This window comes from Amphiprion ocellaris, chromosome 23 (genome assembly GCF_022539595.1).
Source record: "Amphiprion ocellaris isolate individual 3 ecotype Okinawa chromosome 23, ASM2253959v1, whole genome shotgun sequence".
Lineage (NCBI taxonomy): Eukaryota > Metazoa > Chordata > Actinopteri > Pomacentridae > Amphiprion > Amphiprion ocellaris.
This window is the reverse complement of record NC_072788.1, coordinates 22,866,975-22,891,930: the sequence shown is the minus strand read 5'-3', so window position 1 is coordinate 22,891,930 and position 24,956 is coordinate 22,866,975. Positions and strand designations below refer to the sequence as shown.

At 40.0% G+C, this 24,956-nt stretch overlaps 1 protein-coding gene across 3 annotated transcripts in view; it reads right to left on the bottom strand.

Moving 5' to 3' along the window:
• Positions 1–9,927: 9,927 nt before the first annotated feature.
• zgc:109889 (uncharacterized protein LOC553542 homolog) overlaps positions 9,928–24,956 on the bottom strand; it is a 61,416-nt gene continuing 46,387 nt past the window's right edge. For all 3 annotated transcript variants that reach the window (XM_055007686.1, XM_055007685.1, XM_055007687.1), the window contains 4 exons: positions 19,850–19,983; positions 18,216–18,512; positions 15,722–16,137; positions 9,928–14,526 (listed from right to left, as the gene is read on the bottom strand). In XM_055007686.1, the coding sequence (XP_054863661.1) occupies positions 14,369–14,526; positions 15,722–16,137; positions 18,216–18,512; positions 19,850–19,983 (1,005 nt within the window). In that variant the 3' untranslated portion in view covers positions 9,928–14,368. The remainder of the gene's footprint in view (positions 14,527–15,721; positions 16,138–18,215; positions 18,513–19,849; positions 19,984–24,956) is intronic.

Genomic DNA, 24,956 nt, shown 5'->3' with positions numbered 1-24,956 from the left:
TTCGCATTCTGATGACCAAAAGAATTTCACTCCCTTCCTTTTCAGGGCATTAAGAGGTTCTGCAATCCGGGAGAAGTTCGGCACAAAACGGTGGTACCATCCTGCCATGCCCAGGAAACGCTCAAGGGACTTCCTGTTAGTGGGCACTGGGAAGTTTTGAACGGCTAGAATTTTCTCTGGGTCCACCTGAACACCCTTGGATGAAACCACATGTCCGAGGAAGGTAAGAGAGGAACGGAAGAATTTACTTTTCTTCATGTTTACAGTTAGACCCCCCTTCCTGAGCTTATCCATAACATCTTGGACGTCCCTGAAATGCTGGTCCCATGAGTGCGAATATATAATAATGTCATCCAGGTACACAAAGCATGTGCATCCCTTCAGCTTTCCCAGTACCATGTCCATAAGCCTTTGGAAAGTGGCTGGGGCATTTTTCAAACCAAAAGGCATTACTCTAAACTGGAATAGACCATACGGGCAAATGAAGGCTGTCTGTGCTCGGGAATCAGGATCCATTTCTACCTGCCAGTATCCGCTGTTCAGGTCCAGGGCAGAGAACACTGTGGCTCCTGCCAAGGATTCCAATATTTCCTGGATGGTCGGAATAGGGTAGGCATCTGTATGAGTTTTGGCGTTCGGTTTCCTGTAATCCACACAGAATCTAGGTTTCCCTGTCTTCCTGGGGACGATTACCACTGGCGAGGCCCATGCTGAGGAGGATGGCTCTATCACACCATTTGCCAACATTTCATCCAGAAGGTCCTTTAATACCTTTCGTTTTTGTGGAGAGAGACGGTAAGGTTTCTGTTTTATTGGAACTTCATCCGCCAAAAATATCTTATGTTTCAGTAAACTAGTGCGTCCAACCCTGGCTGTACAGACATCGTTGTTCACTTGCAACATTTCCAAAAGTCTCCCTTTCATCCTTGCTTCTAGGTGTGAGTCCTGAGTCGCCATTTCTAAGAGGTCGAACATATCCGTGACAGGAGGCTGTATGACCCAAGGTGCATCTGCCAAGAAAAGGGCAACATGGTTGGTAGCCTTTTCATCGTTTAGTGGAACTGGTTGGCTAGTTTGGAAAATATATCTCTCCGTTTCCCCATGGAACCAGTAGCAGCTCCCTGCAACATCAATTTGCATTCCACTAAAAAATACAAAATCCAGTCCCAGCACCACAGGGAATGCCAGTGCCTGAGGAGACAGCACAACCATAGGTATCAGCCATGTTTTCCCATGTAGCTGCATTTCCACCTCAGTCCATCCAAGAGGATGTTCTGGTTTCCCATTAGCCAGGTATAAGGGAATGTCTGTCCATGTTTTAAGTGCAGCTTCTGGTGGCTTAATATCATCCCATAACTGTGCATTGATTAGTGTGTATGAAGATCCTGTGTCCAATATGGCAGCTCCTGTCCATGTCCCGATGGTGAGTGTCACTTTCAACTGCCGTGGTAATGGGCTGTCAAAGGCAGAGGCGGCATTGTGTCCATAAGCTGGCGAAAAAGATTGGACAGGTAGTGGTGACTGTGCTCCTGCTGGACCAAGAGCACTTGCAGATGGATGGTTTGCTTCCACATTCCATGACTGTCGCGGTTGGTTTTGTGTGGTGTCGGGAGGTTTTGGTTTCCTCTGGTTGAAATTTGGACAAGCATATGGAGGATGACTGCCTTTACACCTCCAGCAAAATACAGGAGAGGCACCGGGCTGCTCTGCAGGTGACGGGTGAGACTGATGTGAGGGTGCAGATTCACCTTTGTCTTTTTGTTTACTGACATGTTTTTTCCGTTGGTCATATTGCGTTTGACTCTGCTTGTCTTTCTCCAGCTGCTGTCCCAATTTGACCAGTTCCTCCACTGTCTGAACCCTGTTCCGCAGCTGACTGGCCATGCGGGGGTTGATGTTCCTCAGGATGAGTTTCATCACAGCCTCCTCTGTAATGTCTGGTTTCCAGCGGCAGCACAATGAACGGTACATGTAAGCAAAGTCCCGGATACTCTCATCCTCACCTTGGATGCGTGTGCGCACTCTTTCAGCCAGCTCATCCTCATAATCCTCAGAAAGAAAAGCAGCGAGGAACTTAGCCTGAAATTCCGTCCAGGAATGTGTGTTGCCACGGGCAACGTCCCACCAATCTCTAGCTGTACCAAACAGCACATTCCTAAAGGTGATCATCAAGTCATCATCACTAAGTGGATTAATCGACAGAAAGTCGTTACACTTTTCCAAATATAATAACAGGTCCGAATTGTCCTCCAGTCTACCAAAGGTAGGGAACTCCAGCTTAATAGGAAAATTCCCCATGAGTCTGCGTCCGGAATCACCAGAGATGGGAGAGTCAGCGGGTGAGGACAACGGAGATTCAGTTACCCCAGCCTGCATCGTTGACTGCAAGCGTGGACGCTGTGTAAGTGTTACTTGGTCATTACAACCAGTTTGAACAGAGGCATCAGACAGGGCAAACGGGCAGAGGTTCTGGTTTTTGATTGTGGTCAGGTCAGTGTGCATGGTCTCCAGATGTTGTGAACATTTCCAGACATCATTCTGCACCTGAGAGATATGGTCAGCCATTGGGTTAAAGACCTGCTTCATTTCCTCCAGTATTTCTGTGTGGTGATGCTTCAAACGCCAGTTTAAGGTAGCCGTGAATTGTTCACGTATGTAGTTGAACTGTTTATCCATTGTCCTCTGTAATTGTTGCATTTGTCCCTTGTGATAGATTGTGAGTTCTTTTGACATTTCCTGAACCATAAGCTTGATCTCTTCCCTGTCACTGGTTTGTCCAGCTGCAAGCAATTGTACTTGTTCCAGAATTTGTATTGACAGCGGCCTCTGAGCTGCATGTAAGGGTTCTGGTGGGATACTGGTTGATGTGGAAGCAGCACCACCTTGTGGCAAAGCTAGGAGAGGGATAGCCAGTAGGTAGTTGTAGGTGAACCAGAATACCTTTTGGATTTCTGCAGCCTTTCAGTGCCTAACTCCACAGTTTCTGCAGCAGGTCCTGGCTCCTGATCCATGGAAGGCTTCTCCAAACTACCTCCCAAATGGGAAGCCATAATTCGACCGTAGTCGAGTTGTTCGTTCTAATCAATTGCAAATTAAATAAAGACCTATGGTATCAAAACACAGCGTGTTTTTTTTTTCTATTTTAAATTGATAGTGTTAGGTGGGGTTTTATACGTTGGGCGCCATTTATTTATGTAGCGGTTCAACTAAAAGATTTTGTTGTTGCCCCTACAAAGGTACAATGCTGAAACAATGTTGTAACAGTATCAAACCTACTAACACAATCCTTCTATACAATAGATAAAGAGCAGAATACACGTTTACAATAATCAACACCAATTATTTATTTTACAATCCAGTCCTGGTTTTCCTTAGTCCCTTTCGTTTACAGTCCGACCCGACCAACACAAATAATCCGCTCCATGTTTTCCAACCAATCCCACCAAAGGAAAGATCCAAACAAGGAAGTGGGTTTCGACTGTTCATTCAGTTCCAAAGAAACACATAATCTAAAGAAAAGCGCTGCCGTCCGGTTTGGAACGGAGGATGAAACATAAACGATGGAAAAGAACGTAAACCAAAGTCACAGGTCCTCGTTGTTTCACATATGCGGCGGAGATGCTTGTGCCGCAGCTGGGCGTCCTCCAAGGAAAGTCCGGCTTGTGCCGGCAATCGGTAGCCGGTGACTGTGGAGAACTTGTTGGGTTTCAGTGGGGAGGCCAACACCATCCACTAACTCTCGCTGACTCCTCCGCCATACTGCTTTGGAGGCCGGAAGATATCAGGAAGTCGCAGGGCCGGCTCTCCCAGCGCCCGGAAAAGCAACCATCTTACTGGCTGGAAATGCAGATCGGCTGATGGGGCGTGGAGGTCAGGTAAATGCACACCCTCCCAACACACTCAACACAATACACCTTGGCTATCGCCACAAGCTCCACAGCATCAGTTACCATGGCAGGTTAAAGACCTCCTTGACACTGAAAGCTCTGACTTCAGGCTCATCATACCTGCTAACACTCTAATCTCTCTTCATATTTCAGCCCTCAGTCACAGAGACTCTCCGACTCATTACTACTCAGCTGGTTTTAATGTTATAGCTGAACGGTTAGTTAATCATCTCTATGGAAGGGAATCAAACATCTGGTCTTTTTAAAATGCAGCGACTCATCCTGTGGCTGCTTCCTTCACAAAGTCACATCAAGAGCATTTTGTTCTTCAACAGCTTTATCTGCCTTTGATTCCAAATTTAGACCTCAGCTAAAATTAGACTCCAGGATGCAGGAAACATTCTGGATCCAATCCCCCCCCCCCCCCCCCCCCCAAAACAAAAGATTTACATTTCTGAGTCATCTGCATTGTTCAGCGTGAAGTAAAAGATTTCCTCATCACATGTTTGTGGTGCTTTTTGTTTTTCCACTGACCTCCTCCATCCTCCTCCTCTCTGCTGTGTCACCATCTGTGTCCCAGAATGACTCCTCTGTCCAGAACAGCCCCCATCGGTCCTCCAGCAGCCTGCCAAGGCCCGGAGCAGCACGGAGCTGGAAGCACCATGCCGACGACAACACGGAATGAAGATGGCTGGATGGACGCCATCGCTGTGAAACCACTGACACTGTGGAGGAAATGTTTTTAGAAAATTATCTTCCAGGAAAATCTAAACGCAACTCATGACAAGAAACAATGATTCCTCCTGCAGGAATTCAACAAAACAAGAAAACTCTGAAAAAATATAATTAAAAAAGTATTTTGAATTCATGTTTACGTCAAAGTTTTCCTGAAAATAACAATTTTGTGCAACTTACTTGACATTGAGGGCAAAAGTTCTAATTGCTCTACATTTCAACACGTCACATAATTTATTACATTTATTTTTGGGCCATTTTTCAGTCTTTGTTTTGAAATTTTTCCTTCAAATAACAACAAATCTGTAAATTTATAATAATTTCAATTTTTTGTCTATTTAAATACAGTAAATGTTGTCATTTCACCGTCAAATGTTAAAAAAAATATGTAAATTAATGCTTTTATTTTGTGATTTTTTCATTTTCTTTATTTCCTCTTTTAACAATATTATCTGTAATTTAACAAAACAGGAAAAATCTGTAAAATAACAGTGAACTGCTGAAAATATATAATCAAAATCTATTTCATTTTACTTTACTTTCATACTGTGATTTTGCCATCAAATGTAAAAAATAAATAACTAAATAAAGTAATTATCATTTGCAAAAATATGGATTTTTTTATGTGCATATTATTATTATTTTATGGTTAACATGTATTAATGAATGGTTTTATTCTGTGACTTTTACCTGACATTATCTGTAATTCAACAAAACAGGAGAACTCTGCAAAATAACAGTAAACTATACTATTTTTTTTCAGTCCTTGATTTTACAATTTTTCCTTCAATTAACATCAAATATCTGTAAATTTAAAATAACATTTACTTATATTTCGACTATTTAAATACAGTAAATGGTGTCATTTTTGTGTCAACTGTAAAAATAAAAAACAAAATTTAATTTGTCATAAATAAAATGACGTAATAAAATTAAACCTGTCACAGTGAATGTGTCAGTAAATGACAAATATCAAAGTATGAATCCTCTATGATACATTTTACCTCAAAGCACTTTTTAAAATCTTAAATATCATAAAATAATAACAATAATAATAATAATAATAATAATAATAATAATAATAATAATAATAAAATATCATAAATAATCATAAAACTTGCCTCGAAACATCCCTATTTAAAAGAAAAATTTTTTAAATTATTTTGATTTGATCAGTTGGTGATTTGATGCAAAGAATTACATATAACCAATCGGGGTGGGACGAGACACAATTTCCACGAGACGAGACATCTCACGAGATTGAGTTCACGAGATCGAGACGAGACGAGATTTTAACTACCGTTTTTAATAATACATGAAACCTATTTTTCACAATATATTTTCTTTTTATTAAGCAGACTGCAACGTCATTAACAAATTTAACTCTAAATATCAGCTCTGAACAAACAGGAGTGTAATTCTCTCTGCAATAAAATTATTTTTTAGCTGAGAAGGTTAACAAACTAAAAGTGCTTTCTTTTTAAAGTGCAAAACAAAATGTGCAAACATTTGTGGATAACTCAAAAAAAAAAAAATACTAATCTGTTGTTGTTTCGAGGTTGTTTTTGGTGGCGTGGTCAGGTTCAGGCTTTTGTGGTAGTTCTGTAAATGTCTTTGCATACAGCTCGTGTTGGCTCCTGTATATGGCAACATCTTTTGCAGTGTTTACAAACGGTTTGTGTCTTGTTTGCGGATATTTTACCATCTTTTTCTTCCACCGGAAAACCAAAGTGTTGCCACACTGGAGATTTAAAAGTTGGGGATGGATCCTGGATTTCTCCTTCGTACTCCATTGCATTTCTGGCGGTTCTCTCTGTCTCGACTGCAGCACGTCTGTGCACACACCTGCACACACGAATCAAAACAACCCGCGCACTCATTGCGCACTGTTGCCCCTTAGTGGTGGGGGGTGTCATTGCATATGTCAGCAGTAGTATATTGAACAGGCCAAGATAAAATAAATACTAAAGGACTGTTACTTAAACTACAATCTCGTGGAAGGCGTGCACGGGAATTCTCGTGACATTTTGATCTCGTCCCATCCCTAATAACCAATCATGAGCATTAGTTTCGTTTTAACATTGAAGGGTCAGACGTCCTTCTGCAGAAATCTATGAGCATCAAACTTTTTATTTCAGTCTTTTTGGTGAATTTTTATGCACCAGTTTGGACCTTCTCTGCATGCATCTGTACTGTTGCATCTATGAGCAATGGTACAGCATAAGTTATTTATTTTTGTTAAATCCTCTTAATAAATGGTTAAATCTGACGCAGTGTCTTGTTTAAAGTATATTTAACCGGTTTTGTTAATTGCTGGTTCATTCACTGAAGCATAAATGACATTTTTATTCATCAAATGGCCAAAAATAAACAGATGCACTGCTGTACTGAACTGATCATACTCTGTGTCACACATTATTACCCCTAAACAACCATTCTGATCCACTATAAACCCTGCATATTGTAGCACTTTGTCAATTAAACCATTACATAACTGCTTTAATTTAACTCACAGGTGAAAGTAGGCAGAAGGTGGTATTAGTTTACAGACAGATTTCTGAAGATTGTTGGATTTAATGTTACATTTAGAGGTGATTATTGAAGATTTTTGAGGCGTCATCAATGAAACCAAATGTCTGGGTTGTTTTTGCATGTGGATGAACACTATAGTTGGATGTTTAAATATTAAATAGCTCAGATTAACCATCCATACGACCCGCTAACGTCTCCAGCTGCTTCCATCTGGATCAAACTGTCATAACGTTCAACTACACACAACTTAAAGGGTTTGAAAATAGCAAAAGCATGTCTTTGTGAAATCAGATAATTGTGACCAAAGAAAAGTTTGCGGTTTGTAATCAAAGCAGGCATCATATTTATGACTGCAGGCTACAGTACAGGGATTTTCCCCCAATGATTAGCTTGTATTTATTTGATATGCCTGATTTCTATTGTCTATTTGGAAATTACATCTGAAATAACTATATATGAAATATAATAAAAGAAATCAAATATTCTAGGCACTATAATCCTTAAAATACAACTCCAATGAACAAAATGAGGGCCTTTTGTTGCTTTAATAACATTACAGTCACTTTTTGAGCAGGTAGAAAACAGCATTATATGAGTTGAATTGGTCTTTTAAAACGATTAAACCTGCCAAACATCTAAATTGGTTTAAATGTAGATCCCAGAGGAGCTAGAATAATGCAGAGATACGAGGACAACAGCCAAATAGGCAATTTTTATGGAGTGAAAAATAGAAACCTGTATTCAAATTGCAGATAGCGACGACGCCATTTTGACTGAAATTAAATTCAATATATCTGCGATACACATCCTGTCAAGCTAATGAATGCTTAAAAAAAGGCTTGCTAGAACATATAAAGTGTTCTTGTATATTGTATATTACGTTTTCTTTTTATTTACCTGGAGAGTCAGAGGCGGAAATTAAGTCACACTTGAATTCATCTGAACAGGCGGAGGAGAAACAAGATGGACGCCGTTTGTTTACAGGTTATCCTTTTGCTAGCAACACCTGTTCATAACAGCGCATGAAAACGCCAAATGTTGCAGATAAAAAACAGAAACGGTGCAGAAAAGATTCAAACATTGCTGAACAGCTGGTCAGAGTCGAAATCTACTTCCGCCAGACTACAGGGGCGTTCAAAGGGAAACTTCCGGCTGGGAACTCGGATAATCTGACTACTCGCTGCTAGTAGTCATATGACCCGGAAGTTTTACTCAGTGTGCCATCTTGAGACGACATCTTCGAAGGATTTCTTTATTTCTAAAAATGCACGTGGAGGTTACACATCCTCAGAAAACTTTAAGAAGCACTTATTTACAAGCAGTATTTGGTTGTATTATTTCGTATGTAGACAGACAGATTGATAGATTGTAAGTTTGATCATCAACTTCACCTAAATGCAACTAATACTACTTAAAATTAGCACCAGGAAGTGGGAGTTCCAGAGTTCCCGGCCAGAAGTTTTACCCTGAATGCCTCGGTGTAGTCTTTGGATTCCCCATTTAACCCTGCTGCTAAATTCAAGTACAGTCACTTTGCGCCTCTATGGCACCATTATTTGCTGTCAATTTTACTTTATTCTTATCTCAGCATGTTCCATTTTTATGTTTTAATTTTATTTATCCTATTTTAACTACCACATGGCTGCTAATACTATTCTGAGTGCCTTCAGGGGACAGATAAATCGAATTTTCTATAGGTTGGCAGTAGATCCGTTGCATTCTGTGGGTTTGGATTTCTGTAGAATTGTTTTGCTGATTCCCATGCAGATTGGAAACTGTAGGGTTTTAAAGGCAGAACCAGCACCTTGGACTCTTTTGTCGTGTTCTTCCAACCATTCCTGAACAATTTTCTGCAGTGTGGCAAGAAGTATCATCTTGTCTAAACAGTGTTTAGGTTAAAGTAACATCCACATGAATGTGCAGGACCCAACACTGCATTTAAACAACTCAATGTTATTTTCTTATAGTCAGTGTAAGGTCTACATATGTATAGATAATAGATGAATGTGTCGACTGTACATTCTTGTCACATTACGCCTTGTTAATTGAATTAAAACAATATATGCTGTAAGAGATCATAAATACAGCATTAGGCTAAAACAAAACAATAGACGGATGATGCCACATTTTGCTGACGTCAGTCACTGCTGAATGCCTCGACGTCTCCATCGTTCTTACCTCGTTTTCTTGCATCTCGAGCGGAAATGACCAAGACACGAAGAAGGAGATCCGAGGAAAGGAATCGAGGAACAACATTTATGTATCTCAGATGAGAGGCTCTACAGCTGTTTGCAGTTTACCAACATCAAAGGTTTCAAAGGAATAGATGATTCATTGCTTTGTCTATAAAAAGGAGGGGAAGAACATGACTAATACATTAGACGTAGAGTACTGTTTAAAAGTTTGGGATCACTTAGAAATGTCCTTATTTTTGGAAGAAAAGCAGCTTTTTTCAATGAAGATAACATTACATGAATCATAAATCTAGTCTAGATGTTGTTAATGTGGTAAATGACTATTCTAGCTGGAAACAGCTGATTTTTAATGGAATATCTCCATAGAGGTACAGAGGAACATTTCCAGCAACCATCACTCCTGTGTTCTAATGCTACATTGTGTTAGCTAATGGTGTTGAAAGGCTCATTGATGATTAGAAAACCCTTGTGCAATTATGTTAACACATGAATAAAAGTGTGAGTTTTCATGGAAAACATGAAATTGTCTGGGTGGCCCCAAATTTTTGAACTGTATATTTGAAAAAAAGCACAGGATATACAGTTTTGTTCACCATTTATTGTCTATAGTTACATGCATACTTGCTTACAGTTGATTTTAGTGTGCAATACACAGTTTTCTTTTTGTTTCCTTGTCTAGGTTATATTACCCCAAATGTATTTTACTTTACAGGCTGCCTTACCAAAAGTCTATACAACATGATTCGTTTCTCACATTTTGAACACATAATGAAGTTTTCTTACGAGCCAGTAGCCATAGATACACAAGGTACGACTGATAAGAGATACAAGACTTTGTTTCGTCGTTGCTAATATGGAAATCTTGAGCGGATCGGCGTGTTGGTGGAACGTCAGAGCTTTACATTCTTTGACGCTGGAGGTTCGTGAATCGCTCCGATCCACAGATGCTGTTTAAATTTCAGTATATCTATGGCTCCTGCACCACAATACAACCACAGAATAAACGATCAGAACAATCAGACCCGGGTCACCGTTAGCATAGCTCAACCTCCAGGTCTGTGGCAAATCCACACTGCAGTTCATATGTGCTTTTTTTATTTTTACCTTTTTTTTTTGCTTCAATAATAACGTCCACAAACGCAGGTCTTGGCACACTTCTTTAAAACCCTTTTCCAAACAATCAGGGAGAATCACAAGAACCCGTCCAGTCCCTAAAGCCGGTGTGATTTGTATTCTTCGACAGAGTGCAGTTGTTGTGTCAGCTATCGTGTTTATATACAACGACAAAGTAACCACATTTTGAGGCCCTATCCCTTTCAAAATCACTTGGAATAAACTAATACGGACACAATTACCAAACAAACACGCAGTCAAAACAGTGTCAGATATGTAGCAGATGCCTGCTCTCTGGATTCTCTTGGTTTAGTTTGTCATTATTATTAATCACATTAATGTCCAGCAAATAAATACTTAGATATGTTGTTTAAAAGTGGGCAAAAAAAACAGCATTTTCTTGGCTATAAATTAACCCGAAGCAGGGTGTAAATTTTGTGATTTACTTTACAACAGAAGATAATGTGGTTAAAAGCTAAGTTAGGTGATGTGAAGTAAAGTAACATAAAGAACAGCGTCTAATAATAGAAACTGTTCAAAGTGCACGTTTTGCTCTAATTAAAACTAAATATCTGTGAATATTTAGCCACCAAACGGATGCGTAGCACTCCACTTCCCATGAAAAAAGTTGCAAAATCTTCAAAGTTTTTAAAATAAATGTATGAATGCTGTTTTTGAGGGACATTTGCTTTGGCTCCAATGTGATTTTTAAGCGTTTTTTTCCTCGTAAATAGAATAAAAATAGTTTAAAATCTTCCTTTAGCCGGCTTCTCTGACACAAGTTGTTTATCCGGTACCTCCGTCCTGGCCTTGACAGTTAGAAAACTTTAAAATAAACCAAAGTGAACAACTCACCGCAGCACGTTTTAAAAATAAAAAGCACATTATAAAAACACTACAGTCCAATCAGTTCATACTGAGGATTAGCCAAACCTATACTGAAAAGATAAGAGATAATATACTGTATATTACTGTTGCAAGTCTCTTACACGTATGTATTTATAGTCCAGGGGCTGCGTTCACAAAACCTCCACAGACGGCGGCAGCAGGACGACCGAGCTTTGTGAGAGCAGCTCCGACGGTGGTTAAGTGTGGAAGCGTTTATATAAGAGCACGGCACACAGTCACTGGCTGAAATGTTATGAATGACTATGAAAAAAAACCTAGAAATAATAGAAACCGAACAATGGCAGAAGCTCGTCGGCTTGTTTTGTTGTTCCACGCTGCCATACGGAGACCGAGTTTAATTGCTGAATTCCGACAAGGCTGGTGGCGCTCGTTTTTTCCCTCCCAAACCAGCTGATTCCTGGCTGGGTGGCGTCTTTTGTCACAGTTCAATTAAAAACTACCTCAAAGGGATTCTACTGATCTGAAAGGTTAAAGTCTGAGAACTACACTGACTGTTGGGAGTTTGGCTTTCTGATTACTTTACATAGACAGCTCACAGGATATTTAAACCTCCAAGAGCTTCAAAAAGTTCTTAAATGATCAAGTTAAACAAAAAAAAACAAAAACAGATAATATAATGTAGAACCACTTCTCTGTGCATGCAAATTGTGTGATTTTGATCTTAATTAGGCTTTCTGTTGTAATTAAATGATTTAATGAAAATGTAAATACATTAGTATTCCAGACAAACCATACTGTAAACACGATTGGAACTTTCTCTTATCAGTTAATTGCCTGTTAGATTTTCAATTAAACACATTAAAAAGAGCTGCGAGCTTAATAATTCCTGTTTTCTAACACTGTTGAAGGTTTGTTTACATCAATAATAGTCACATAAATGTATTTTGAATTGTATTCAGCTGAGAAATGGACATTTTTTTTGTTATATGCGAGGAAACCTCTTTAGTTATGTATGAGAATATGAGGTGTGTCAAAACACAGCGTACATTTACCAATGAGTAACTTTTAAATGCATCTGGATATGAAGAAGTAAAGAAAATGGAAATAAATAAACTTAATTACAGCGCTAGGAAATAGTCGTACTTTGTAGGAGCTTATCAAATCTTATATTCAGTATTTTCTTTTGAATATCAGTAACATCATTTAAAAAAAAATGATAAAATAAATTTATGTCAAAATGCACAACTTTGGCTCTAAAGGACACATGTTTAGAAAAAAATAGTTCTATGTTGGAGCTTGTCTTATCGTAGATACAAAGATGTGTATTTTACACCAAATACAGATCAGTTGGAAATAAATATCGGTTTAGTTGATTCCTAATTCTCACTATCAGTCCTGAAAAGCAAAAATATAAACAACTACTTCGTATACGGTGTGAAAAAAATTTAATTATCCAAAAATGAATTTCTTGAAAACTCTGAATTGTTGCAAAATTACATTAAACCCGTTGAAACTGACTCAAAATGTGTGATAAGTGATTTAATACACGTCCAGAATGAGCTAGAAATAGTTCAAAATTAGCTAAAATGGTCCAAAATGAATCAAACATGGCTTGATAATGAATGAAAAAAAGTCTGAACTGACTTAAAACTAGTCAAAAATGAGCTAACATTGTCCAAAATTACTCAGAATTTGTTCAACATGATTCAAAATGTGTAAAAAAATGGCATAACACATGTTCAAAATGAATCAAATATTGTTTGATACTAAATAAAAGTCTGAACTGTCTTGAAAACTTGTCCAAAATTTGCAAAAATGGTCCAAAATGACTTCAAAACTGTTGAAACTGACTCAGAATGTGTGGAAAATGACTGAATACATGTCCAAAATGAGTTAGAAAAAGTTCTGAAATGAGCTAAAATGGTCCAAAATGAATCAAACATGCTTTGATAATGAATTTAAAAAAGTCTGAACTGATCTACAACTGTCTTAAAAATTGTCTAAAGTTTGTGAAAATGGTCCAAAATGATTTCAAACCTGTTGAAACAGACTCAAAATGTGTTAAAAATGACAGAATGTAATTCCAAAATGAGTTAGAAATGGTGAATAAATAGATGAGTCTATTAGAAATCAGTGACAGAAAGTTATTTTGCAAACTTTACTCACTTCCTCTGTGAACTCAACAACCTGTGCTGGAAATCTACTAAACAAGATAGCAACAAATTAAAAGTACACCTGAAGAGCACTTTTTAACCAAACCCATCCGGCTGAAACATGAAAATCACGGTGGGAATCAGTAAATTTATCAACATGCCACCCACACAGCAGCTAGAGCTCATTACACAGAGATCATATTAATTGTACTGTCTGATAAAATAACAGCGATCCAAACTCCCAAAAGGCTGGCATCCCTTGAGGAGAACGTTTTCGTAAACAGGCGTCGCCCGGCGAAGCAGAGCGAGCCGCTAATAAGCTATTTACTTCCCTGATTACCCTGACTTGTTTTCATAGATTCTTTCTCTACATTTGGCAGATACGTTAAGATTGCACTGTAATTAGTTTTTCTTGTGCTATACCATGTGTTCTGTAAACACATCGCCCCCCACGTCCTCGCCGGGGGGCCGCCTACCTACAGCTTCGGAGTATTGCTAATAATTACCACACCAATATGAAGGAGAGAAGTTGGGGCGTTTGTTTTTCACGGCTCGGCGGCGGAGGTTAGAAATGAGCAGATGGGGGCGGGAGGGTGCTGAAATGTTAATTGCGCCGAACGCCCCAGAGCGGTTTAGACGTGAGAACCTCCGGGGTTTCGGTTCGAGTAATAGGCGTCGTCAGGGGCAACCAAGCAAGCTGAAACGATGGACCTGATGCTCAGACAGGCTGCAACAGGTTGATGATTGGTTTTTACTGAACTCATGTGTTAAAATGTCAATGATGAACATTTAAAACTGATCAGATCCCTTCATTTACACCTCGGTGTCTCATTTCTCCCCCCTCATGCTGATCTCCACCCACCAAGCCCCCATCACTCCCTCGTTCTCTTTCGTTTTTCACCACTTAGTCGGACCACTCGTTCTCGTCCAGCTCCGAGTCGTCGTCGGACTCGCTGTACTCCACGGCGATGCGACGAGACAAGATGGTGGCCACGTCGTTGCCGACCGGTTCCCGCTTGGCCTCCTGTTCCCTCTGCTCCTGAACCTTCCTCAGCTGGATACCTGGGGGGAGGAAATGGAGGGAAGGAAGGACGGTAACTTTTAGGATAAGGTAAGTTTTGATTCGATAGGATAAAGATTGAAGTTAAGTTACGATACGATACGATAAGTTATGATACATTAAGTTAAGATACAATAAGATAAAATTAAAGTTAAGTTATGATAAGTTAAGATAAGATAAGATGAGATAAGATTAAAGTTAAGATACGTTAAAATAAGTTTTGATATGATAAGATAAGTTTCGATAAGACATGATAAGATTTAAGTTAAGCTAAGATAAGATTTAAGTTAAGTTACGATATGTTAAGTTGTGATATGTTAAGATACAATAAGCTAAGCTTTGATATGACACGGTAAGATTTAAGTTAAGTTATGATATATTAAGATACAATAAGTTAAGCTTTGATAAGATACGATAGGATTTAAGTTAAGCTACGATATGATAAGTTATGATACATTAAGTTAAGATAAGATTTAAGTTAAGATAAGTTAAGATACAATAAGTTAAGTTTTGCTAAGACACAAAAAGATTTAAGTTACAGTATGCTAAGTTAAGTTACAATATGTTAAGATAAGATATGGTAAGTTAAGTTTCAATAAGATATGATAAGATTTAAGTTAAGATAGAACTAGTTAAATTTTGATAAGATAAAACTTTAAGTCACGAAGTAAATTCTCAGAAAAAACAAATAGCATTACATAAGAAATGCAGAGCTTAAAAAGTAAAAAGCAAGAAGAAAAAAGTAGGTAGTAAGTATGACTCACTACTAAAATGATCTAAATAAGTGACCTAAAGTAGAGAATAGAAACAGTGTCAAGTAATGCCAGCAATTATACGGGGTAATAAGTAACATCACACAAAAATGAAATGAAACATTACATTGCACTTATAAAATGTTTTAACACTTGAAATACAGCAACTAAAATTCTAATCATGAGAAATGATCAGCTAAAAATTGAAAGGGAGAAATCTGTGGTGGGTCACTTAAGTTACTTTATCAATCTGGTTTTGTATTGAATAGAATTTTACTAAAAGAGAAACTCTAATACAAAAATCACAGTCTCATATTCAAATATTTTGTGTGTTTTTGGTGCAGAGATGAGAAATTTTTATCCTTGCTGAAAGTAATCAATTCCATAAAAAGTTAGTGTGATGCTATAAATAGCAACGTTCTGAGCTCCATCCAGACACACTTACCTCTACGTATGGCGGCCAGCAGGTCGGAGCGGGCGTCGCTCATCGGGATCATCCCCAGCATGGTGGACTTCCTGGCCGAGGGCGCCGCGTCCACGGCCGCCTGGCCCACGGCGGCGTGCGGCGGGGATGGGTGGGCCGTGTGTCCCGCCGGGGCTCCGGGAGGGGGAGGCGGAGGGGCGGCGGGGGGAGCGCCCGAAGGTGGGTGGGAGGGGGAGGGCACGTAGTTGGCCGGGGGAGGAGGAGGGGAGGGGGAGTAGGGGCGGGAGAGGGCGGAGGAGGTCGGGGGGACGGCGGAGGCGGCGGCGGAGGGCGGAGCTGTGGTGGAGTCGAAGGCCGTCTGTGCAGAGGGGATGGTGGGGGGAGGAGGGGGAGGCGCCGGCGGGATGTAGTACTCTGGGATGGTGGAGGGCTGACCGCTGGGGGAGGAGGGGGGAGACAAGAGACACAGTTACGGTAGTTTGATATTCAGTGGAGCTGTTTCCCCTTTTATAGCCTGCTAAGCTAAGCTAAGCTAAGCTAAGCTAAGCTAATCGTCTCATGGCTTAATTATTTTCTTTTTTGGTCTTTTTGCCTTTATTATAGTGCACACAGTGGAGAGAGAGACAGGAAATGTGGGTAGAAGTCTGAGTGACCCTGGTCCCAGAGCTGGATGCTTCAGATGTGTGGTTGTTCTCCCACCAACTGGTCTAATCTCCATCTATGGGATGCTGCTGCTGCTGACCTTCCTCCAGCCCACTGCTTCCAGCTGCACATTTCCACCAATCTACTCTGCATCACCCTCACTATACTTTCTATGCTCATCTACACACTGCTTGAATTTACCACCAGCTATATATGTAGTATATTTAATGCCAGGGCCGTACATCATAACAGTAAACTATGAATCATTTTCAATGTTAGCTTGTACTTTGTATCATCTAGTATATCATACATGTATCCAACTGTGTGTTATATGTTCCTTGTTTCCCACCCTCCTCTTCTCCCATCCCTCCCCACCCCTCTATCTCTACCTCTAACCCTCTACCTCTTCTGTCCCTCTCAACCCTCCTTCCAGCAGCAGATGGGTCCTCCACATAAAGAGCCGGGTTCTACTCGAGGTTTTTTTTCTCTGTTAAAAGGGTGTTTTCTTGCCACTGCCCCCTAGGGCTGCTCTGAGGTTCAAGCATATGGGTTCTGTAAAACATCTTGAGACAATTTGACCTGTAATTGGTGCTATATACATAAAATTTAACTGAACTGACTTGAATGATGGGACATGGAATCCTGGTCAATCTGCCATCTTGTCTTTGAGCAAACCTAATATGAATGGAGCTTTTGACTGTACCACATGGTCTTCCTCAGTGTTCAGGTGACTTCCTGTTTACAGGTGTAAATAAAACATGGTGGTCGGCTTCTTGAAGAGGTCTGAGGTGCTCAAACATTTAAAATCTGGAATGACGTACAGAAAATGGCCAAGGCTTGAGACTATAGCCCTTGTTTATGAGTGGCCCACTCAACCTGTTGACCTACAGGCTTCATATTTGTTTCACATTGGTTGTCTCGTCTCTCTCCGGGCAAGACAGTGCTTTTTCCAGAATGTCAGAACATTCCTTTAAAGTCTCAGATCTAGATTTCCCAAAGCTGGGTGCAACAGAAACGTGTAAAAAGAAATTATTTCACTGGCATCAATGACATTTCATCTGTTGTAGCAAAGTAAAACTTCATTATAGTTTAGATGTCAGGCAGTACCTGTGTTCATTTATAATTTCTAACCTTTCAGTTATCTTCATATATTACCAGTACCTCTTGATTTTGCACGTTACCTCTAAATTAAAATTATTTTTTTCATTCTGTTTGCTGTTTCCGTCCTGCAGTGAAAAGCGGCTATAGGTGACGTTAGCTTAGCCTTCATGATTCACTCACTTATTTAACTCCCAAAGTAGAGGAAGTCAAGTCATTAAACATCTTATAAACCTAAAACTATGGCTATATTATTCAGAGCAAGAAATAAAGGAAAGATAAGTGTTACAGCAGGTAAGAAGGTGCAAACATTTAAGGAATTCTTCAAATAAAAAAAAAACAAAATACCTAATATAAGTATTAGTTGTAAAAAATAACATTATTGCACAGATTTTTTGGTGAACTGTTACTGCACAGATTGAACATAAGTAGAAATACTGAGGAAATAGCACGTGTAGAAAAATAGATGTAGCACAGGGGCTTTTTAAAGTGCAAAAGATTCATAATTCACAACTATGAACATATAAGGCAGGCTTATTTATTGTAGTTTTACATGAAAGGTTCAACAACAAGAGAAAAAGAGAAACATAAGACAGTACAAAAAGACGCATTAAACAGCTACTAGGCTAATTCTAGATTAATATTAAATCTCGATAATGACATAAATAGGGGTTGTAGGAAAATTAAACAACACTGAATTAAAAATGAATCATCCCATCTCATATATTGTTAGAAAAATAAGGAAAAAAAGAATAAAATGTTCATGAAGACTTACCCATGCCCGGCCCGGTAGTCCTTAACCGACGGCTGCCTCGGCCCGTTAACCGTCGGATCTCCTCCAGCCTGGACCCCGTGTCCTGAGGGGGTCCTGCCCAGCGAGGCCACATGCCGACCTCCGGCCGCCGCCCCAGCAGGGGGCTGGTTGACCGGCCGCAGGCCCCGGTCCAGTGACTGGGTCTGGGCTGCGGCGCTGAGGTGGTCCCTGGCGTGGTGGTCGGTGGGGTGGGCGGCGCTGGGGGCCTGGGTGGAGGGGTGGTTGGGGCTGGCTGGGTAGGAGTCAGACGCCATGGATCTGATGCACGGAACAGAGAGTAGGTTAAAGCAGGGGTGTCAAACATACGGCCTGTGGGTCAAAACCGGCCCACCTGATGACTTTGCAAATTGTAAAAATTACAGAAACGACATTAACTCCAATTTTTCAATAAAAGTAACCGATGTTTTAATTTTGTCCACTGCACCACCACAACTTTAATGTATTTTTATGTCTAAATTTTATACATTTACAAGACAGGGGGACAGAATTAACCTTCCTCCTTAACAGTCAAGTTTGTTTTGTGTCAGATCAGGTGTTCAGGATTACTACACACATGTGGAAATGAATGTAAATTTAACATCATTTCTAGATCTTGACAAGTTGTTTTGATCATAAAGTAAAACACTAGATTATTCAGTTCAAAACACACTAAGATCTGTAAGTTGCAATCTTTAAATGATAAATGGAGGCATAATATTGTTGAAATTGCATGCATTTTTCTTAAGAAACTTCAGGTTATTCATAATGTTTAGTTAAAAGATGTGAGCATTTTCAGAATTGTACTTTTTTGCACTAAAACAAAGAAACATCAGTTATTTCTAGGTTATTATGCTATGATTTCACTGGTCACTTGAGATCAGATTGGGCTACACGTGGCCTCTGAACTAAAATGACTTAATTTGACACCCCTGGGTTAAAGTAATACTGACATATTATTCAATATTATTAATGGAAACACATTAAAAAGATTAAAGACAGGCCGGTGTGGCATCCAAGTTTAAAAATAACAACCCTGCTCAGAGATAACTGACCAATAACTCAGTGAAATATTATTTTTTTCCTCTGCCAGTCTATCTGGATTTATATTCCTTGTTTTACATCCCAGTCTGCTGCTACAGTGATTGACTTTTCCTCTGAAGTTTAACCATATTTTGTTTGTAAAATCCACATAAAACATAAATTAACATGCTGAGACTCCCATTCGCCAGAAGAGGGTGGTATAGAGCTTCATACGATATCGGCAGACAGGTGGGGCTGCTTAAATCACAGTATTTCACAGCTGAGAGAGGTTTGTAACAATATCTGTACATTATATATTAATTATAGCACACTAATAGCATTTATAGGGCTTTAAAGCTGAGGAAAATGTTGATTTTTGATTTCACCTCAGTGCAGAAAACCTGCAACTGTAATTCTAAACAATGGTAAATGTGTATAACTCTAGTAGTTTGAATGGTTTGTAGGATTATTTATTAGTTATAGCACACAAATAGTATTTATAGGGCTTTAAAGCTGAGGAAAATATGAAGAAAACGTGAGGGCTGGATAGTAAAAAGGACACAAGACCCTCTAAAAGGTATAGGGGTGTTTTATACCTGCTATCTGGGGACAGGGAGCCTTCAGAGGACATGCCGTGGTAGGGGGACGGGGTGAGCCTGGCGTCTGGTCTGAACTCCTTATCGTAGGCCAGGACGTTCCACTCCTGGCGCCGGTTTCGAGCTTTACGCACCTTCAAAATAAATTATAAGACATTCATTCAACAGATGCAACTCACACATGCAAATGTCACATCTCTTAATGAACAACTTACAGTAGTAGTAAATTTACACTAAAAGATGTGCATCTGGAGTAGCTCTCATGCTACTGTACCGCATTAACATTCTCCTCCTGTAGCACTAACATTAGCACAGCTGCACCATTAGGAATCGGGTTAATAGACACCGAAGAGCCTCCACTCCGCCAAATGGCTTAAATATACGTCTACTGGAGGTGGTTCTGGAGTGATTAAGAGCTCTCTAGACTGACAACGTTCTCCGCTCTTCAGTTTTAATCAGGAAAAGACGACTTCACTCTTTTTTTATGTAGCTGCATCAGATTCACTCTACTCTGTAGCTATAATGACAAATGTACCCGCCCCACATTACAAAATAGATCAGATAACCCTTTATTAAACCCACAGTGGGTAAATCTGGAGCAGAGATAGCGCAGACATGTCAGGAATGAAGCATAAAAATAAAGCCAAAACATACATAATTTTCTAAAGAAAACAACATTTTTGTACAGATTTTTATTAGTGCTATTATTGCATAGGTTGTACTTTAGTAGAAAGACTAAGGAAAAAGCATGTATTCTAGTGTATGTGGAAAAAAAGAAATTGCACAGGGTTTTGTTTTAAAGTACAAAATCTCCATAATTCATAATTATGACTATATAAGGCAGGCCTATTCATTGTAGCACCTTTCAAGAACAAGTAAAAGAGCTTTAGATAAAATGTAAAAAGTTTAAAAGAAAACAAACACGAGACAGTAAAAAAAACTGACAATATTAAAGATAAACTGCCACCAGATTGATATTAAAGCTTGTTAATGACCATGAATAGGGATTTAGTGGGTAAATCCGCAGCAGAGATAGTGCAAATATCAGGAATGAAGTATAGAAATGAAAATAAAAAAAAAACATACACACAGTCATGCTCACAAGTTTACAAAACCTGGCAGAAATTAGTAAAATACGCACCATTCTTTACCGAAAACAAGAACAATCAGTGCAAATACAATTGCGTGACAATACATAACTTTGTCTGACCACTAACCCTAAATGAAAGAAAAGTTTTTCCATGGTCAAATATATTTTCTTATGACCACAACTGTATGTATTACTTTCTAAAAAAAAAAAAATTTAAAAATGTAATTTTTGCACAGATTTTTCGCTAAATAGAAATACTGATTTAGTACTACTATTGCTCAGATTGACTATAAGTAGAAAGACTCAGGAAATAGCATGCATTCTAGTGTATGTAGAAGTGTAAAGTGCAAAATCTCCACAATTCACAATTCTGAATATAGACAGGCTTATTTATTGTAGCACCTGTCAACACAAGAAGTGCTTTACATAAAACGTAAAAGTTTTAACACAAGACAGTAAAAAAAGACAATATTAAAGACATATTAAACAGCTACTAAACTAATTCTAGATTAATATTAAAGTTGGTTAATGACACAAATAAGGGTCTTACTGGGTAAGTCTGCAGTAAAGATAGTGCAAACATTTAAGGAATGAAGTATAAAAATAAAAATAAGCCAAAATATACATAAGTACTAGTTCTAAAATAACATTATTGCACATATCAGTGGTATTGCACAGATTTTTGCTGTATAGAAATACTGATAGAGTACTATTATTGCACAGATTGTACATAAGTTGAAAGAATATATATAGCTAACATCCAAATTACTGCTGAAACTGCTGATATACAGCTTTTAGAATTAAGATGTGGAGATTATCTCAGCTGAAAATGAGCTTTCACGAATGTCAAGGAAGTCAACTGAAGCCACATAGTACAAAACTCTAGATACTTAAGGGTCTCTGATGTGCAGGAAGAACTGCTGGAGTGCACAAAGAAGACCGATAAATAAATAAATAAATATAGCTTTATAGCTGAAGCTGCTGAAAACAGATTATAAACACATGCCCAAAGAAACATGGAAATAACATGAAAACTACAAGTGCTGCAGTGGACCTAAAAATGTGCCTAAAGACTTCAGAAAATTACCTCTGGATGCCTCCTGAGCTTCTGTAAGTGAAGACAATTTATTCTACTGGATAAACAGATATTTCCTATTGACTACTTTATTGATTGACAGATCGTTAGAGTTATTTTTTGTATTGGTAGTTTGCAGGTTAAGGCCTTGAATGCTTATTTCTCTAAGGATAGAGAAAGAATGTATAGACGTGCAACCAATGGTAAGATGTCCATACGGTCTTTCTCTAGCCTTAGTGAAATATCAGTTGTCGCACATCTTACGGTCTTTATTTATCCTTAGAGAAATAAACAGGTGGAAATGCTGAGGACTTGAATGCTTATTTCTCCAAGGATAGAAAAAGACCGTATAGACCCACTACCAGCGTGAAAACACTCCTTAACATCTTTTCCTCATCATCTTGACATAAAATCACAATCAGCTAGACCTGTTGAGCATTTTGAAACATGCCAGAGAGTATTATTGGATGTTTAATTGTACCATACGGTGCACCTATGTGGAGGCATCTGCATTCGTCGCCCTTTAATTCATCTCAAATCTGTACACCTAAAGCGTGTAATAAGCGATTCGTGTTAATATTCTGCTAATGAATTCAATTTGCCACTCAAATGATGAGGGAGGAGAAGCAGTAAGGAAAGGAAGAATCGATACAGACCTTTAAATTTTCTTGATTGATAGACACCACACTATAGCAATGTTTCCTAAATGCTTAGGATGAAGGCTAACTTACAAGCTAACTAGCTAACTGTGCACAGTGAAGCCTCTAGTCTCCAACTTACACAGGTGTGTGACCAAAAATGACTTTGAAAAAGGTGAAAAAATGTGTTCTAATGTCAGATTTATCAAAGCTAAAACAAAATGATTTTATCTACATGGGCTGTTTTCAGTATCACAGTTGATCATTTAAAGAAGCCAAAATCATAAATTACTGTTTCATTAACTGTGCAGCCCTACCTTGTATCCTTCAGATTCTAATATCAGATGTAAACTTTAATTAAAATAACAGAGTAAGCCGGAAATAATTCTTATTTCTGCTGTTATATTTATAGTCTGGTCTAAACTAACTGTACTTTTGTTATACACCTTAGCTTTTACATGCTTTTTCTAATTTCTTGTCTTGTTAGCAATTATTCTATAACTCTGTGTTCACTTTATTCAACGTATCTGTGCTGTTTTAGATTTATTTTATAGTTTTCATCTGTGTGGAAGCGTCTGCATTCGTTGCCCTCATTTATGCAGCTTTATCCTTTAATTCGTCACTCATCTGCACACTAATGCGTATAATTTGTGTAAATATTCTGCTAATTGTCAAGGCTCCCTCCTCAGTCCCTGCATCAGCTCCCTCCTGATCACCTCCTCCTCACCTGTCCTCCACTCACTCTCTGCAGCAGCTGGTGGCAATAACCCATCATCGTCATCAGAACTCTGGGCAGCCGTGATGCAGCACACCTGTTCTCCATCTCCCTCCATAAAAGCCAGCTCCACACCCAACACCCTGCCAGACAGTTGCTTCAGCTCCAAGCTGTTAGGTTGGCCTCTGCACGTTTTGTTTGTGTTCACCTGCAAACCGTGAACTAATCTTTTTCTCCTGTTCCTGCAGTCTCTGCTGGTCACGCTGCCCGGGCTCCCCTGTAACTCCTGTCCACCACCAAACTCTGAACTGGCATTCACCTCTGGAGGAGGAGGTGTCTCATCCCTGCCTGCCTCAGCCCGTTTCCCCTGCCTCAGGATATCCAGGACTGCCACAACCACTCTCTGCCGCTCACCTACCCCAGCAGAGAACTAACCTGGACCGCCGGTCTCTGGTAGCCTGTCGGCCCCACTTCCAGTCCGTAGTGAGTTCCTTAGTTAGAGTTTTTTTTCCTGGCTTTAGTTTCACATTGATTTAGTCTTTAGTTTCAGTCACTCACTCCCCCTTAGTTCTTTTTGCACACCTAATTTGTAGCCAAAATAAATTAATTTCTGCCTGATCCCGCTGTGAGTCTGTGTTCTCTGCCTGGGTTCACCACTGACCCTGACAGAACTATCTGGCCACCATGAACCCTGAGAACACACAGCCCTGCCACGAGTCTGCCTGGTCCCCCCAGCAGTTACATCAGGCTGTATCCAACCAGGGGGGGCTCCTAGGACAGCATGATCAGATGCTTAAAGGATTATCTGAGTCAAATCAAGATATGCTCTCTCAGGTAAACACATTATCTGATAAAGTTACTGAGCTGGCTGCGTTAATCGCACAGCGGCTGCCCAGCCCTACTCCAAGCAGTATGTCTCAGCCCGCTTCAGATCCGGGGCCCGCGGGGACGAGCCAGGGTCCCCCGGTAACCCGCGAACCTGCCCCCCCCCCCCCCCGACCCAGCCCAGCGCTGGCCTTCTCAATCCTCTGCCAATTCCTAGACGACCTTGGTCCCACACTGCTCTGGATTTTGTGACCGGTTTGCACCCCTCCAATGGAAACACGGTCATACTGACAGTGGTCGACCGTTTCTCCAAGGCCGCCCACTTCCTGCCTCTACCAAAGCTCCCAACAGCCCGAGAAACGGCCGACCTCTTGGTAGCCCACGTGTTCCGGCCCCACGGCATCCCCATGGACATAGTATCAGATCGTGGGCCACAATTCACGTCTCAGGTCTGGAAGGCTTTCTGTTCTGCACTGGGGGCCACGGTCAGCCTAACATCTGGGTTCCATCCACAGAGCAACGGCCAGACGGAGCGGCTGAATCAGGAGATGGAAGCTGCCCTTCGATGCATCGCCTCTGAGAATCCCTCTGCATGGAGCGCCCAGATCCCCTGGGTGGAGTATGCCCATAACACCCTCCCCAACGCCTCCTCTGGCCTGTCACCGTTCCACTGCGTCCATGGCTACCAGCCGCCCCTGTTCCCAGAACTCGAAGAGGAGATCGCTCTTCCCTCCGTGGCCGCCCACCTCCGTGGCTGCGCCCGA